This window comes from Pogoniulus pusillus, chromosome 4 (assembly GCF_015220805.1).
Source record: "Pogoniulus pusillus isolate bPogPus1 chromosome 4, bPogPus1.pri, whole genome shotgun sequence".
Classification (NCBI taxonomy): domain Eukaryota; kingdom Metazoa; phylum Chordata; class Aves; order Piciformes; family Lybiidae; genus Pogoniulus; species Pogoniulus pusillus.
Window position 1 is genome coordinate 16873103 of NC_087267.1, and position 17047 is coordinate 16890149.

Sequence of the window (17047 nt, forward strand, 5' to 3'; positions counted from 1 at the left end):
AACAAAGCCAGATAATACTGTCAGAGACTGCGAGCTCCAAATCATCTGTGCTGTGTATCTGGAATGGCATCTGTATATTCTTTGGATATAATCTATTTGTTTTAATTTGGACTGTTACTTCTGCTAAACCTCTGAAAAGAATTCAAATCCGATTTAAAATATTTGTAAGTGCTTGCTTTAACATTTCTTTTCCTGTAGGATTTTAACTGTTGCATCTTACCACTTGTCTGTTTCTACACTTACAGTTGGGTTTGTTTTTGTCTTAGGCAATCATGTTGGCTGTCATGAAGAAGTTGACATATGATGAAGAATACAATTTTGAAAATGAGGTATTGTGTTACACGAATAAGCAGACAAATGCAACTTAAATTACATGTAGTAAAATCTGCTTACTTTTAAAATCCTGACTTATTTGAGGGTAAGAAGCAAGGGTTTTGTAGGCTGAGGTATACCTACAGATTAAAAGAGTTTTCTTACGTGGAAAGCTATCAGTGTAGGAGAAAGCAACATAGTGAAGGGATAGCCAAGCCAGTTCAGTTAGGAGAATATTTCTGGCTTCATTTGTGCAGAGCTAAGCAAACACAAGTATGCTGTTAGCTGTCTTTTCAGTGTGAATTTGTGTGTTTCTGCACTTCACTTCTGCCTTACAAAAAAGTGCGAAAAACGTTGTACAAGGAAACTATTTAAGCTGAAGCTATTTCCAAAGATAAGCTAAAAGAGATGCAAGCTTTGATTTCACTTTCCTCTCATCCTTACATATGTCAGCCAGCAAAACGATTCAGTATGTTAGATTTACTTTTACTCTAGGCTGTTAGGAGAGCTATGTTGTTTAAAATGTTAACATAAACTGCAGTCTATCATATATGTTTTGTTAGTTTAATTTTAAAAGTAAGCTAGATGCTGAGAAGGAACATGTCTGAGGAGTGAGTCAGCTTTTAAGAATTGGGTCAATAAGGCTTTGCCAAGGGCATTTTCTCTCTGGTACTTTGGCTAGTTTTCAGTTTGGAAAGCCTTTTTAATATATGTCTGGACTGAACGCAGTGAATCTCAATATATTACAACCAGCCAAGGAAGGAACCTGCTGTTATGTTGCAAGACCATAGGGTGAGCTTTATTGAGTTCTCTGAGCGTGATGTACTTTTTCTGTATGTGCATGTTTTGGGTTTGGGTATAATTGCCTAAAATGAATTTGAACATGAGAAAATGAGCTTTGCTGACCTGAGTGTTTTATAGGGTGAAGATGAAGCCATGTTTGTGGAGTATAGGAAACAGTTGAAACTGTTGCTGGACAGACTTGCTCAGGTCTCACCAGAGTTGCTCCTGGCATCTGTTCGCAGAGTTTTTAACACTACACTTCAGTAAGCTGAGTTTAACTTGTTTACATCATGCCTCTATCTTATTTGCCTTTTGTAACTGTCACAAGTGTGTAATGACTATAAATGTTATGTAGCAAGGCAAAACCTAGTGATAGAATGATCTTGTTACAACTTCACTGTAGGTATGACTGTTACCATCTTTTATGCAGCTGCTTAGAAAGAAGAAAGTTTTCTTTTTGTAACCTTAAATGGCAACTTTTGTGGGGGTGGGGTCGTTTTTGGGGTTTGTTTGCTTACTTACACAGCACCAGCTGTTTGGGCAGGTGTTAACTTCACATCTCAATTAAGAGCTTATAAGATGTGACAATTTTATGTATTACTGCTATCAGAGTGACCACGGTTGGATAGGGAAGAGAAACAAAGGGAAAGTACTTTTTACAGAAAGAGCAGAACCAATCCTGGAAACTATGCACATAAATGAATAAACATTATTACTAGTTGCCTGACTAGGATAACAATTGAATGAATACAAATGGGAATGAGTACTGTTGGTGGATTCCTTGTACCTTGCTCTTCAGTGAGCCCCCTTTTCAAGCAAAGCTGAATGACCTGTCTGTCACGTGGTTTTGTACCAAAATAAGCATTTAAGGAAATCTATAGCTTTCAAGTTTAAACTGGTAGAAGAAAATCAATAGCACCCTGATGGAGAGGTGCTGCATTTGTGGATAAAGACTTCCAGAAACACCCTGAAATACTGTGTAGATCTTAACATTGACCTTTTTTTTTTTTTAATTTAAATCTAGTCTTTTATTCTGTGCATCTGAAGAAGACTAAGAAGAAAATACTGAGATGATAGAACTGTGATTATTTCACAAGCTGCTGCACACTAACATGATGTCTGTATTCTTTCTCTAGGAATTGGCAGACTACACGATTTATGGAAGTAGAAGTAGCAATAAGGCTGCTGTATATGCTGGCTGAGGCTCTCCCTGTATCTCATGGTGCTCATTTCTCTGGTGATGTTACAAAAGCTACAGCTTTACAAGACATGATGAGAACGGTGAGCATGGGTGTTGTGGGCACTACTTAAAAATGCTCAGACTAGAGCATTCCAGTTCAAATGGCTCATCTTAATTACCAGCTCATCACTTTACATAGTAGTTTAGTGTTCAGAAATGGCTAAAGAACTAACTTGTTAATGCTTTTACTTGCAGCTGGTGACTTCTGGTGTTAGTGCCTATCAACATACATCAGTGACCCTGGAATTCTTTGAAACAGTGGTTAGATATGAAAAATTTTTTGCTGTTGAACCTCAGCACATTCCAAGTGTTTTAGTAAGTTCATCTCATTTACATTTTTTACTAGAAAAGATTAAGTTCTTTAGGCTTAGGAAATGTTCTTATTTTCTGCATGTCACAAAAGAGGTTTAGTTTCTTGAATCATCTTGAATTAAGGATGATTAGCTTTCCCCTTTTATGTTCAGAGGTTCTAAGGCTAAGGTACTTTCTTGATTGCAGATGGCGTTTTTAGATCACCGTGGTCTTCGCCATACAAGTCCCAAAGTACGAAGTCGAACAGCTTACCTCTTTTCCAGATTTGTCAAGTCTCTTAAGTGAGTAAAGCTGTTTAATGTATCCAAAAGGCACTGAATTTATCACAGTACTTCTGTGCATCACAGTTGTCATTGAAACTGGGTTTCAAGGGGACTGCAATGAAGTAACGAGCACTCTAGAGCGGGATTTCCCTGTTGTGCAATGCTAAGCTATCCATGGAAGAATAATCACAGTAAAATGAACTGGAATATATATGCCTAGCTTATTTTGTTTAGATGTTAAGACTGCTCAACAATTCAAACGTCTGCCCTGCTTTTCTTCAGTGAGCAGAGTTGAGTGAATGGATCTGGAGACTACCAAGTGTAACTCTTCTCTGTCCCTGACCAAATTCTGAATGTTTACAGCAGTTTCCTCAGTACATTAGAGCCCAATCCTCTTGGACTTATTTGGCAGTCATGTCTTCAATGTAGCGGTGGGAGAAGTTCCAAGATAGTTCAAATTTCAGAAGGACTCTGTTTTCAACTGTTAGTGAAAATATTTCACTCAGATAGGTAAGGCTATTTATGCATATTTTAAAATATAAGAGAAGGAAAGTATTATTTCCCACTCTACTATGTCTATCTGGCCTACCACAAGGACCATAAGCCAGATTTTTCTACAGCAGTGCTTTGTTATTTAAAGGGGACTTCTTTATTGAGAAGGTAGTTTGCTGTCTAGCTTTACAGCTTAAATAAAACACTAGGAAACCTGTAAAAGTGCACATGCTTCTAAATGATGTTATGTACTTGTGTTTTACTTCAGTAAGCAAATGAATCCCTTTATTGAAGATGTTCTGAATAGAATACAAGACCTGTTAGAACTTTCTCCTCCTGTGAGTATTTACAGCAGGTTTTCATTTGTGCTTACTCATCAGCATGACTGAATATTTATTGTAAGCTTAGTATGCAAACGTTTAAACTCAAATAATTGTCCTGCTGGTTTTGGTGTGAGATCATCTGCATGCTTACACTTCTATCTCAATAATCTTGCTTATGTGGTTTCTGAGGGTACAAGTAGGAGATGGGTGTGTGTATAGAAGGTTATCTGAGATTTGTAAGAATAGTTGTTCCTTCAACACTGCTTTTACCTGTACTTAACCATTTTACTTAAATACAAAGAGAATAAAATTGTTCTAAAGGTACTGTAGAGATTACTTAGATGTCATTAAACAAAGAGTAGTATCTATAAGCATTGAGAAGACAGCTTTGATAAAGGACATTTGTTGAATTATTTCTGTTATCTTCCATTATAGGAAAATGGTTACCAGGCTCTGTTAAGCAGTGATGATCAACTTTTCATTTATGAAACAGCTGGAGTATTAATAGTTAACAGTGAATACTCTGCAGAAAGAAAACAGGTTCTGATGAGGAATTTGTTGACTCCACTGATGGAGAAGTTCAAAATATTGTTAGAAAAACTGATGATGGCACAAGATGAGGACAGACAGATGGCACTGGCTGACTGCCTCAATCATGCCGTTGGGTTTGCTAGGTAGGTACAGCACAATGATTCTGTTTCTGGTTTGAGTAAAAGGGAAACATGAAGAATTTATTGGGAGGAGGGACTGAGTTTCTACCTATTGACCTAGAAAATAGTTAATGGTGGTGGAATTTCTTGTGGTAGTCCAGAAAATTAGTTCAGTTCCCTTAGAAAAGGCTGCTGTAGGTGTAGATAGAGAGACTATGGAGCAAGTTTATAAGAAACCAGCATCTGTTCTCTTCCTCAAGTAATTATATGTAGCTATTCTAATCATATGTTGTTTGTGAATTGTTAGAATTCAATTCTAAAATAACCTGCCCAAGTATAGCCACTTTCTATCAAATAATCCTGTGTATTGTTTGAAGTGCTTGGCTTCCATTTCATTAAATGTGGTGTTCTGGGTTACTGTGTGGGCTTTAAAGTGTGCATTGTTCTCAGGGTTATTGCCCTTTTCAGTGGTGCCCAGCAACAGAACAAGAGGCAGTGGGTGCAGGCTGGAACCCAGGAGGTTCCATCTGAACGTGAGGAAAAGCTGCTTTCCTGTGAGGGTGTAGCAGAGGCTGTCCAGAGAGGTTGTGGATTCTCCTCCTTCAGAGAGATTCCAAACTTCCCTGGACATGATCCTGGGCAACCTGCAGTAGGTGGTGACTCTTTTTTAGCAGGGAGATGGGACTATATGATCCTCAGAGGTCCCTTCCAACACCTACCAATCTGTGATTCTGGGATTGCTGCTTCACAGTATTGAACAAGAACTTATAAAGCTTGGTGTATTGTCTTTACAGCCGAACCAGCAAGGCTTTCAGCAATAAGCAAACTGTAAAACAATGTGGTTGCTCAGAGGTTTATCTGGACTGCTTACAAACGTTTTTGCCAGCTCTCAGTTGTCCATTACAAAAGGAAGTTCTGAGAAGTGGTGTCCGCACTTTCCTTCACCGCATGATTATTTGCCTGGAGGAGGAAGTTCTTCCGTTCATTCCTTCTGCCTCTGAACACATGCTTAAAGATTGTGAAGCAAAAGATCTTCAAGAATTCATTCCTCTCATAAACCAAATAACAGCAAAGTTTAAGGTATGATATTGCACAAGCTTTTCAGGGTTGAACTGTTGCTGATATCTCCTAATTTCTGGTTCCAGAAAAATATCTGTGTGTTAGAAACTTATCTGGAGCTCCTATTACAAGAAAGATATGGACGTGCTGGAATGTGTGCAGAGAAGGGCCACAAGGATAATCAGAGGGCTGGAGCACCTCTCCTATAAGGACAGGCTGAGAGAATTGGCGTTATTCAGTCTGGAGAAGAGAAGGCTCCCAGAAGACCTTATTGTGGTCTTCCAGTATCTGAAGGGGGCCTACAGAAAAGCTGGAGAGGAACTTTCTAGGGTGTTGGGTAGTGATAGGACTAGGGGAAATGGATCCAAGCTAAAGGAGGGGAGATTTTGGTTAGATATTAGTTAGAACTTCAGTATGAGGGTGGTGAGACACTGAAACGGGTTGCCTTAGGAGACAGTAGAAACTCCATCTCTGGAAGTTTTCAAGGCTAAATCAGATGTGGCTCTGCCAACCTGATCTAATGCGAGGTGTCCCTGCCCATGGCAGGGGAGTTGGAGCTAGATGATGCTTAAGGGCCCTTCCAACCCTGGCAGTTCTGTGATTCCATGATCAGTAAGTGTATTTCTAAGGCTGCTACTCAAATCATAGTCTTCAAATGCAGTTGTATGTTGCTGGACATAAAATGATGAAATGAATATGTGATTTGTCTCAGAATTTTATGCTGTTTCTAAATTTGTGGGTTTAGTGTTTTAAAATAAAGTACTACTTGCAGCAGGAAGTTATTTTTGTATGTGATTAATTCCCCTCCCCAAAGTGTTATGCTAGTATTATGAACTGTGGAAGCTCTGAAGTGAATTTTGTCATTTCTTGTAAGGAGAATTCCAAGATACGCAGATATGGAAATACCAGATAGGTGGGGATAGGGAAGAATATCAGCTTACAACATCTTGATGCAGAGGTTTGATGCATTACTATTCAAAGTAGGCTGAAAAATGCAATTTTTGAAATAGAGGTATAGATCTCTGTAAAGGAGTAGGGCTGTCAACGGATTATCTAGCAATCTAGTAGGTTGAAGATGAGCTTAGTAGGCTGAAGATGTGCCCAGGTGGCCAAGAGAGCCAATGGCATCCTGGCCTGCATCAGGAACAGTGTGGCCAGTAGGGCAAGGGAGGTTATTCTTCCCCTGTACTCAGCACTGGTCAGGCCACACCTTGAGTGCTGTGTCCAGTTCTGGGCTCCTCAATTCAAGAGAGATGTTGAGGTGCTGGAAGATGTCCAGAGAAGGGCGACAAAGCTGATGAGGGGCCTGGAACACAAACCCTATGAGGAGAGGCTGAGGGAGCTGGGGGTGTTTAGCCTGCAGAAGAGGAGGCTCAGGGGTGATCTTATTACTGTCTACAACTACCTGAAGGGAGGTTGAAACCAGGTGGGAGTTGGTCTCTTCTCCCAGGCAGCCAGCAACAGAACAAGGGGACACAGTCTCAAGTTGTGCTGAGGGAAGTATAGGCTGGATGTTAGGAGGCAGTTCTTCACAGAGAGAGTGATTGGCATTGGAATGGGCTGCCCAGGAGGTGATGGAGTCACCGTCCCTGGAGGTGTTCAAGAAAAGCCTGGCTGAGGCACTTAGTGCCATGGTCTGGTTGACTGGATAGGGCTGGGTGATAGGTTGTACTGGATGATCTTGGAGGTCTCTTCCAACCTGGTTGATTCTATGATTCTATGAAATGTTCTTGAAATGTAGCCTTGCATTATTTTTCTGGTTTCAAACAGTTGAAATGCATGAATAGATGAAGCCACTAACCTGTTAATTGTGGTTCATTCCGTGGAGGCAATACAAGAATATGAGGATGAGATATTCATGCTGTATGAGAAAGTTAAGAAATGCTTTAAACAGTGTCAAAAAAGTCTTTCAGCAAAATGCAAAATTTGAAAATGCTGTAAGTGAGTGAAGTGCATTTTGAGAGCAGTAGAACAGAGACATATACCTGTGTGAATCTAGGATGTGGACCTCTGGAGTATGCTACCTGCAGAGCAGGGAAAATGAATTTTGAAAGAAAGAGCTACTTCAGAGATTAGGATGTTAAATTCATTCCTTTAGTCCTTTTCACAAGTTATGCTGAAAGCTATTTAAGATAACAGGAGGTAATTTTAAATAGTCTGCATAGGGTGGGGAAGGTCCCAGAAGTCACAGTAGCAAGACTGGACACATTGGACACATACCATGTTCAAGTGTAATGTTTCACTCTGTATGACACTGTATCATTCTTGTTACAATAAAGATCGTAGCTTCCCTAGTCTCAATACTTTTGAGGGAAGGTTAAACGCTAAAACTCTTAAAGCAGTCTTTAGAGACAACTGCTATAGTAGGTGGCCTGCTGCCACTTTTAGAATCTTGGGGATGCATTTGCTATAAGTACAATGGCTTTACAACAGCCCCTCTTGATATTTCAGGGAATTTGAAATAACATCTGTCTGAATTAAAGGATAATAAATCATGAAAAAGCTTCTGTTCCTACTCAAAATGACACTGGATCAGACTGGACTGTGAAATGGTTGAAATGGGTAGCATGCAAGTCAAGATGCACTGCTGTTCATGGTGACTCTGATGCTTTGTTCTAAGTAGTTGGTAAATGAAGTTGCTAACTTGAAAGGTGAACCAAAGCTGAGAATTGTAACAAGCCCCTAGGTTTTTGTATTTGAAATGTTCAGTTTTTCTAAGTGTTTGATGTCCTTTTCTGATCTCCACAGACACAGGTTTCACCTTTTCTGCAACAGATGTTTATGCCACTACTTCATGCAATCTTTGAGGTGTTGCTCCTGCCAGCAGAAGAAAACGACCAGTCTGCTGCTTTAGAAAAACAAATGTTACGGAGGAGTTACTTTGCTTTCCTGCAGACAGTAACTGGCAGTGGAATGAGTGAAGTCATAGCTAATCAAGGTAAGCAGTTCATTTTCCCAAAGGATGGTGCTATGGTTATTCTCATCTAGTTTTGTCTACAAAAATCACAAGCCTACTTCCTGTCAAGTACTATTAACTATGCTAAGGTAGAATGGACTGATGTAAATACAGTATTCAGCTTCCCTGTTGCACGAGAATATGGATTTGTGAAATCCAGCTGTGGCAGGCATATTTTTCCTATTGATCTTTTCAGCTTCTCTGTGCTTGCTCTGTCTATAGGGACAAGAATGGTGTCTAATACATCCTTGTGCATCATTGTGCTTTAGTGAACGACAGTGTATGACAATGTATAGCAGTGCTCAAACTGTTGAGCAAGACCACTCACAGCTACTAGTATTTATTGTGGTGTTCATTTTCTGAAAGACACATCAAGGACTACTTGTTATTTTTTTTTAATTATCTGATCTTGTTGTCACATCATTGTGTGACTTGCTATATATGTAGTTACAAATCACTTTTAATAGCCAAATGCAATTTAGTGCCTTTCACAGCAGGAATGACCAGTTGTATAGGGTTACTCCCCCAGGAGTGTTAACCCTATACACCAGTTGCTTGATTCTTTAAGTAATTATCTCCATTTGTATTTCATCAAAATGACTAGGGACTTGAGGGGCTTTAAAGTGATTCATCTGGTAGGTGGAGCTCAGAATTCTTTCTCCCTTCCTAAATTTGATGGCAATACATTTGGGTAAAGAAAGGGATAGCCTTAAGAGGTAGTGAGGGCTTTCATGAAAGAGGCACTTGGTGGTTGTGAAGGGCCAATAGGTTTTTAATGGAATCAAACAGAGGTAAACGCAGAAATTTTAAGAGCAATAATAACTTTCTGTATAGTGGAAGATAAGTGAATAACTTCTGTGCCAGCAGATTTTAATTACCTACCAAGTTTGGGCAGAGAGAAGTTGCATTTATAAGCACATCAAGGTACCCCCTCACCTTTTTGTGTGTGTTAAAATCACAAGAACAATTAAAATCTCCAAACTTTAACAGAACAACCAACCAACCAAAAAAAAACCAACAACAAAGTCACACACAGAAAAAAAACCAGAACCACATCAATTATAATCTAAACAAGAGTTGTCTTGCATCGTAGGGGAAACTTCCCAAAAATATTTGAGATTTGTGCAAAAAAGAGCATTTTTGAAGTTGCAGCATGTCTTCCAGGTCAGTATTTATATAAAATACTGTAAGAATACAGAAACATTTTAGGCTGCAAGTTGAAATGACAAGCTCGTTTTAATGTGTTTAAGGTGCAGAGAATGTGGAGCGTATATTGTTCACTGTCATTCAAGGAGCAGTGGATTACCCAGATCCTATTGCACAGAAGACTTGTTTTATTATTCTTTCCAAGCTGGTGGAGCTTTGGGGTAAGGCAGTCTTTCCATAATTCTTCTGCAGCAGCTTCTAACAGTGAAGTAATAATTGGACATGAAATGTTGTTTTTCTTCACAGGAGGTAAAGACGGACCAGTAGGTTTTGCAGACTTTGTCTACAAACACATTGTTCCTGCATGTTTCTTAGCACCTTTGAAGCAAACATTTGACTTAGCAGATGCCCAGACAGTACTGGTGTGTATTATGGACATTTTTCTATTCTTTTTTGTTTTCATTCTTTTGGGGTAGATTCAAGACCAAAACCTGCAGTGGTCATGCAGTATTAAAGGTCATCATCTCAAAAATGAAATCCCTGATGTTTTATATTGAGGTAGTAGGTTTTTATATTGAGGTGGTAGGTTTTTTTGGTTAAGAGCATGACAGACTGAGATTATTTCAGTTTACTCTTCAAGGAAAGAGGGAGGGCAGTAAAATAATAATGTTCTTGCTGAATTGGAGAGGAATACAGAAAAGTTGTATTTAAAGATGCGCAGGAAAAGATACAATATTCATGAATCCTTAACACCTAATACAGATGCAGGATACATGAGAGCTCCCCCAAAACCTTCCCTCCAGCCTAACCAAAACCCCAGTGCTCATTTACACCCCTGCCGCCACTGTCTCCCACTTAGGCCTAAAGGAGGCCTGGATACCACAGCTAGAAATTCACTGCAGTGGCAGCCTTGAAGGCTGGGGGCCAAAAGGTACTCTTGACATAGTTACCTAGATAAGGATCCTTCTGGAGAGCTGAAAAGGAATGGAGAAAAGAGAATTAATTGACTCTGCTGCTCTCTTAAAAGGTTGTCAGCAGGATTATGGGATTGTATAACACAATTACTATATCCAGGGGTGACCAGTCCGTCCCCTAGGACAGGTCTTGGTCTCTGTAGTCCAAAAGGGGCTCCCTGAGAACCCCTCAAACCACAACAGATACCTGGATGATTAATTACTGATTAGTGTGGTACTGTTTTATGTGGCTCACGTGTTCAAAAGCTAGAGAATTGAAGATCTCAGTATTTTAACATTGACCTCTGTTACTTATTAAGTACTCTTGAGTAAAAGTGGAGAGACACAGGTGAATGTTCTCAAGCTCATTTTGGGTTCAGCTGTGACAATTTTTCTGGTTAGAGTGGAACAAAAACTGGCAAGTTGAGACTTGGTTACCATTACCATTGTGCAAGGGGAAAATGAGGGAATAATGGTGTGTACTAGCCCCTGGTTTGGGCCTCATTGGGTTACCTGTCTTTAAATTCTTAACCAATAGCCCAATCAAACAGTAATATTATGTATTACCTTGCAGGCATTATCAGAATGTGCAGTGACGTTAAAAACAATTCATCTCAAAAGGGTAAGTTTCATTATACTTTGCACAGAATGACTCTTGAAGGTTTTTTTTTTCTTCCTAATGTTTTTTATCAGTTTCTAAAAGTTACATGATTAGTAAGGTGAATTACTACTCTACCTTTATACAAAAATTAGAGATTGAATATAATGCTGTGCAGGGATACAGGAGTGTCTTGGGTTCAAATGCAAGTTCCCAGAGACTCTTATAAATTTGGTAGACCCAATGACAATTTATAGAGTTTATAGAGTGCCCTCCCCTCCTCCCCCTCCTTTCCCCAAAAGACAGGGAGAGAGATAAAAGGTAGGGACACCCCAATAAATCAATCTCACTCGATTTGGAAGTTAAAAAGGAAAAGTTTAACAATAACTTAGAAAAAGGGATTGGAGGTAGGGGAGTTTACAAAGGATAAGGAAGGGAAAACAGCAAAATACAAAACAGGGATGGATACAACCCGAGTAGTGTGATGGTGTCTCTGCCTCGTGGCTGGTATGCAGTATCAGTGTGTGTGTGCGGTCATGAACGCAGGTACGGAGAAAGAGGGCGAAAAGAGACAAGAGAAAAAGAGAGCGAGGAGCAGGAAGTGCTCCTCTTTTATACCGCAGGAAGTGGGGGGAGTGGGCTAACCATCACCTGGAGTGTGGCCCACCCCTGAGGAGGGGCCAAGACCCCTAGGGTCAGGTTCAGGGTCACTCCCCCAGGAGTGTTAACCCTATACATTGAGCTAGTAGTTCCACAGATTACTGCCAACCGTTGAGCCTTCATCAAGATGAAAAATCCGCTCACTTGATTGTTGCTGTGCTTAAATCATTGATTAGCATGCTTTCATTTTTCAGTGGAGTATACTCTAGAGTAGGTCTGTGAAAGCTAAAGGTATCTTTTGTTGTGCCAGAGATGAAGTAGAGAAGCACTTACAGAACAAATGAATTTTGCATTGTCTAGTGAATAGAACACTATAGCATCGATGTTTTCCATTTTTAATGGGACATGAAACTGTTTGCATTACTGTTTCCTGTGACACCATTTAACTTCTACTTGTGTAAGAAAAACTACACAAAAATTACAAGCGGTTATAAACTAGAGGAGGTTGTATTTTAATTGATGAGAGCTTCTGAGTATGTTCTTTTTCCACAAACGTAATGAAGAGAAAAAATCAAGCTTTGGTAAATGAAATAACTTTGTATTACAAATACTTTTTAACACCATTAATACATCTGGAATCTTTATCTCTTCATGTGAACTGTATATACCATGTTCTACTTCTATATGAAGTTGATTTACTTTCCTCTGGTAGATCACAGAATCACAGAAACATTCAGGTTGGAAAAGACCATCAGGATCACCAGTAACCCTACACTACAAGGTTCACCCTAAACCATCTCCCCAAGCACCACATCCAAATGACCTTTAAACACATCCAGGGTTGGTGACTCCCCCACCTTCCTGGGCAGCCCATTCCAATGCCTGACCACCCTTGCTGTGAAAAAAATTTTCCTAATACCTAGTGTAAACCTACCCAGTTGCAGCTTGAGGCCATTTCCTCTTGTATCACTTGTGAGAAGAGACCAACGCCAACCTCTCCACAGTGTCCTTTCAGCTAGCCATAGACAGCAATGAGGTCTCCCCTCAGCCTCCTCTTTCTCAAACCAAACAGGCCCACCTCCTTCAGTCACTCCTCATAAGAGTTATTCTCCAGGCCCTTCCCCAGCTTTGTTGCCCTCTCCTGCATTTGCTCCAGCACCTCCACATCTGTCTTGTATTGATGTGCCCGAAACTGAACACTCATCAGGGCTGAGTATAAGGCGACAGTCACCTTACTCCTGCTGGACACAGCATCTCTAATCCCAGACAGGATGCCATTGGGTTTCTTTGCCACATGGGCACACTGCTTGCTTGTATCGAGTTGCTTGTCGTTAACAACCCCCAGGTCCCAGATATATTGGGTGGTGTTTGTATGCTGCCAGTGTACAGTAATCCTTCTTGTGATGAGAGGCATCTGATAAAAGCAGATAAAGAAAATAAAAACTCTGTTAGCTAAAACAGACCCCTTTATCTGCTTCTCTCAGAAGACTAACACAATGTTTGAGGTACTTGGCTCTGAATTCCACAGTGGGGTTAGTATGGTAAAGCAGTTGACAGATACTGCCAAATTTTTATTCACTTATTTTCTTTCATATCTAAGGTAGTGAAATTAGGACTACTTTCTTCTTTGACTGATTTTTACAGCTGACACATCACAAACAGACCATACTGTAATCCTTCAGTGCAGCTTTTAATGCATTCTTTTGCTGTGCTACAAAAGATACCAAATTATAGTAGCACTCTTTAATGCCACGATAGAGAAATCTCCTATTTATTGATAGCTGAGAATAACATGAGCATTTAGCACTGTATATGCATAGCATCTGTGTAATGTAATTGTAAACCTGTTTTCAGACTCTTCTGTGCTATATAATGTAAGGCTATGACTTAGCATTGGTACAAAAATATGCTTGATCAAGTTGTGTACTACTTTTCTTTAGGGTCCTGAGTGCATTCAGTATCTTCAGCAAGAGTATTTGCCTTCTTTGCAAGTAGCTCCTGAGATAATTCAGGTAGGAATTCCTAGAAGAATATTTGGAAAACTCTTATTAATCATAAATGCTAAAGGAAAGTAAACAAATACTGACAAATGTAACCTCCTACCATCCCTCAATAAAACTTATACTGCATATCGGAATGGCATTAATTTAGCATCAAGAGTAGAATTGCTGCAAAGAGTACCTTGGGAGGAGGAAAGGGGAAAGAAAAAGGCGAGTGCATATGACTAAGTCACCTTCCTACTTTAACTCAAAGTTAACTTGAGGAAGAGGCATCAGAAAACTTGGAATAGTAACTTAAAAGTAAAATGAAGAATGCTGAATGTGTAGGAAGTGTTATGATAAAGGCTGTATTCAACACTGTAGAAATTGAAGCCGTGTTACTGGTTCTACTGTCAAAAATCATGTCCAGTGTTGTGGGGGGGGGGTTGTTCTTATTTTGGAGTAATGAAAGAGTTCTTAGAAGTGAAACTTTACACCTCACCATTATCTCAGCATTAAGCATCACCAGCCATGTGGTAAGGAAATTCAAATGGAAGGTGACAATTTTGGTTGCAGCTAGTTTGAATACTACAGTAATCAGGTTTGCTCCATTAGTAAACCATTGTACTCATAGTAAGACTTAAACTGTAGAGCTTTTAAGTGGCATTAAATATATGTAATAATCAGGCATTATCTGTTGCTCTTGTCCCAATGTTTTCTGATCTATAATCATAACTTTTTCAAGTGCAGACATATTTGGCTGTAGTCTACAGTCAATTGTTTGTCTCAAGTATTCATTTCAAAGCCATCAAGTTACTGCAAAAGTTGAAGGTTTATAATCTCCTTGATTGTAGTCCTTATAGATAGTCTTGTTTCCTTCTACTCAGCTAAAAATTAATGTAATATCCTGTATTTGAAAATAAAATTCTCCTCACTATAGAATGCACTTGGCCTGTCACAACCTATTACAGTCTTCTATCTAGTACATGCTTTTCTTTGGTTGTACATTAGGGAAAATACAAACTAATATCAATGGCTTTACATACAAGGGATTCTGTATGTTCCCACCATATCTCAGCTTGTCTTGTTGCTTCATTTAATTATTTAGCATGTCTTTATTCTCTCTTACAGGAGTTCTGTCAAGCACTTCAGCAGCCTGATGCTAAAGTCTTCAAAAATTACTTAAAGGTAAAGATTTTACTTCAAGGAGCTTTTAATTCTATTTGAATTTTGTCATACAATTCAGTGTTGGTAGTGGATTGAAGTAAAACTGAAATACTGAATTACTGAATAGTTCTTAGCTATAGAGGATTAAGCAGTTACTTGGAAAGAGGAAGCAAACACCAAATGTAAATCCGCAGAGTTTCTGCTTTTACTAAGCACCTTGCAATCTGTGATGTTCTTGTGGCTTATGTTTAATAATTGAAACGGCAAAAAAATGAGGCTGTAATTGTAGAGAACATGTAAAAAAAATCATTTTTGATAGCATGAGTGTAGTTGAATGCACGAGCATGTGCATGAACCTGTGGTGCTGGAACGTGTCCAGAGAAGGGCGACAAAGCTGGTGAGGGGCCTGGAACACAAACCCTATGAGGAGAGGCTGAGGGAGTTGGGGTTGTTTAGCCTGGACAAGAGGAGACTCAGGGGGGACCTCATTGCTGTCTACAACTACCTGAAGGGAGGTTGCAGCCAGGTGGGGTTGGTCTGTTCTCCCAGGCAACCAGCAACAGAACAAGGGGGGACAGTCTCAAATTGTGCTGGGGGAAGTATAGGCTGGATGCTAGGAGGAAGTTCTTCACAGAGAGAGTGATTGGCATTGGAATGGGCTGTCCAGGGAGGTGGTGGAGTCACTGTCCCTGGAGGTGTTCAAGAAAAGCCTGGCTGAGGCACTTAGTGCCATGGTCTGGTTGACTGGCTAGGGCTGGGTGCTAGGTTGTACTGGATGATCTTGGAGGTCTCTTCCAACCTGGTTGATTCTATGATTCTAGTGTGTTAATAACCAATATGTTAAATGACTCAATGAGTTCTATCAAACTAGCACCTCAGCCATTCCATCTCTTCTATTTCCTTTCTCTTAAAATGTGGGTTTCTAATATTTATTTTTAACAGGTATTCTTCCAGAGAGCAAAGCCCTGAGGAAAGTACTGGAATTTCACGTACCTGTTTCTGTAATCCAGAGCTCTGGTTATTAATTTATAAAACTGCTAACTCTTGTGCCATTCAAACTGGTTTTGTTCTTAAGAAATGTTGCTTTGTGCTCACATCAGTACATATTTTAGCCTTTTTCAAAAAAAAAAAAAAAAAAAAAAGGAGAAATGCAAATCCCTCACCTTTTGTCTCCAACATGAAGGTATGTGACAACATGAAAAATGACCTGTATACCTGCATAGTACTTTTATGTATAGGATGATTTAAGCATATGCTGTAACAAGTATGGCAATGAAATGACACTTATTTTTGAAATTAAATGTAAAAACCCCTTCAGACCACAGCAATGGCTATTAAAATGTGTACATTTTTGATACCAAGTCAAATGTTTTCATAAGACATAAAATTCATTTGTTCATGTATGGTGACATGAAAATAAAACAATCAAAGTCATTCTTGTAGATAATAATTTCATTGAAGTTGTCTTAATGATAAAATATATATATATATACCTCCTATAAAACAGATTGGTTTAATAAATGATTTCATTTAAAAGTAGCATCTGGTTCTACCTTTTTTAGTAAAGAATAACAAATAAATTTTTATGCAGTGAAATTTTAAGTGTCTTCAAATCATTTTGGTTGAATCTTTAGAAGCTACAGCATTCTTTTAACCTTCTGGCTGTTACATTTGAGTCGACTACACCAATTTTTCTGATGCTTGGATAATAAATTGTATTGCAGTCTTATGTGTGGAATATGCTGGCAGAAAGAATTGCATTCACTGCAGTATTTCTAGTAGGTTCAATGGTCTGTACAGATACTTCAGTGGAGTGTTGCTGTCTCTGTCCCAAAATGTATCAGTTGTTGGTTAGTTTGTTGCTCTGCCCATTCTTTTAATTTTATGCCATAAAAAGTTCAATGGCTGTTTCATGGGGGAAGTTTTCCCATGCATGGGACTTAATTCTTTCCTCAAGGAGCGATGCCCGTGGTAAAAAGTTGACTTGCCTCTAGCATAGATAGATGAGCATTATTTGAGACTGTGGTGCTAGATTTTTTAATCTAATTTAAATGGAAAATAAAGTAAATCAGGAGCAAAGGGCTCCTACCTTTAGTCTTCAACAAGACCGTATCACTCCTACAAAATGTGTTTATTCCTGATTTTTTTGGTGTGTTTAATCAAAAGAGGATTGTTAACTCTGTTTTAGCACAGATGAAGTGCTTCTGGTGCTTG

The 17047-nt window shown here is 39.2% G+C and overlaps 1 protein-coding gene across 1 annotated transcript in view; it reads left to right on the plus strand.

The window, feature by feature from the left end:
- Nucleotides 1-16267, plus strand: part of XPOT (exportin for tRNA) — a 32737-nt gene extending 16470 nt beyond the window's left edge. The window contains exons 11-25 of the mRNA XM_064142252.1: nt 267-329; nt 1234-1358; nt 2232-2376; nt 2531-2650; nt 2834-2928; nt 3671-3740; nt 4161-4399; nt 5170-5455; nt 8183-8372; nt 9641-9757; nt 9843-9958; nt 11064-11111; nt 13628-13699; nt 14798-14854; nt 15776-16267. Coding sequence (XP_063998322.1) covers nt 267-329; nt 1234-1358; nt 2232-2376; nt 2531-2650; nt 2834-2928; nt 3671-3740; nt 4161-4399; nt 5170-5455; nt 8183-8372; nt 9641-9757; nt 9843-9958; nt 11064-11111; nt 13628-13699; nt 14798-14854; nt 15776-15802 — 1770 coding nt within the window. The 3' untranslated portion in view covers nt 15803-16267. The remainder of the gene's footprint in view (nt 1-266; nt 330-1233; nt 1359-2231; nt 2377-2530; nt 2651-2833; nt 2929-3670; nt 3741-4160; nt 4400-5169; nt 5456-8182; nt 8373-9640; nt 9758-9842; nt 9959-11063; nt 11112-13627; nt 13700-14797; nt 14855-15775) is intronic.
- The last annotated feature ends 780 nt before the right edge of the window (nt 16268-17047 follow it).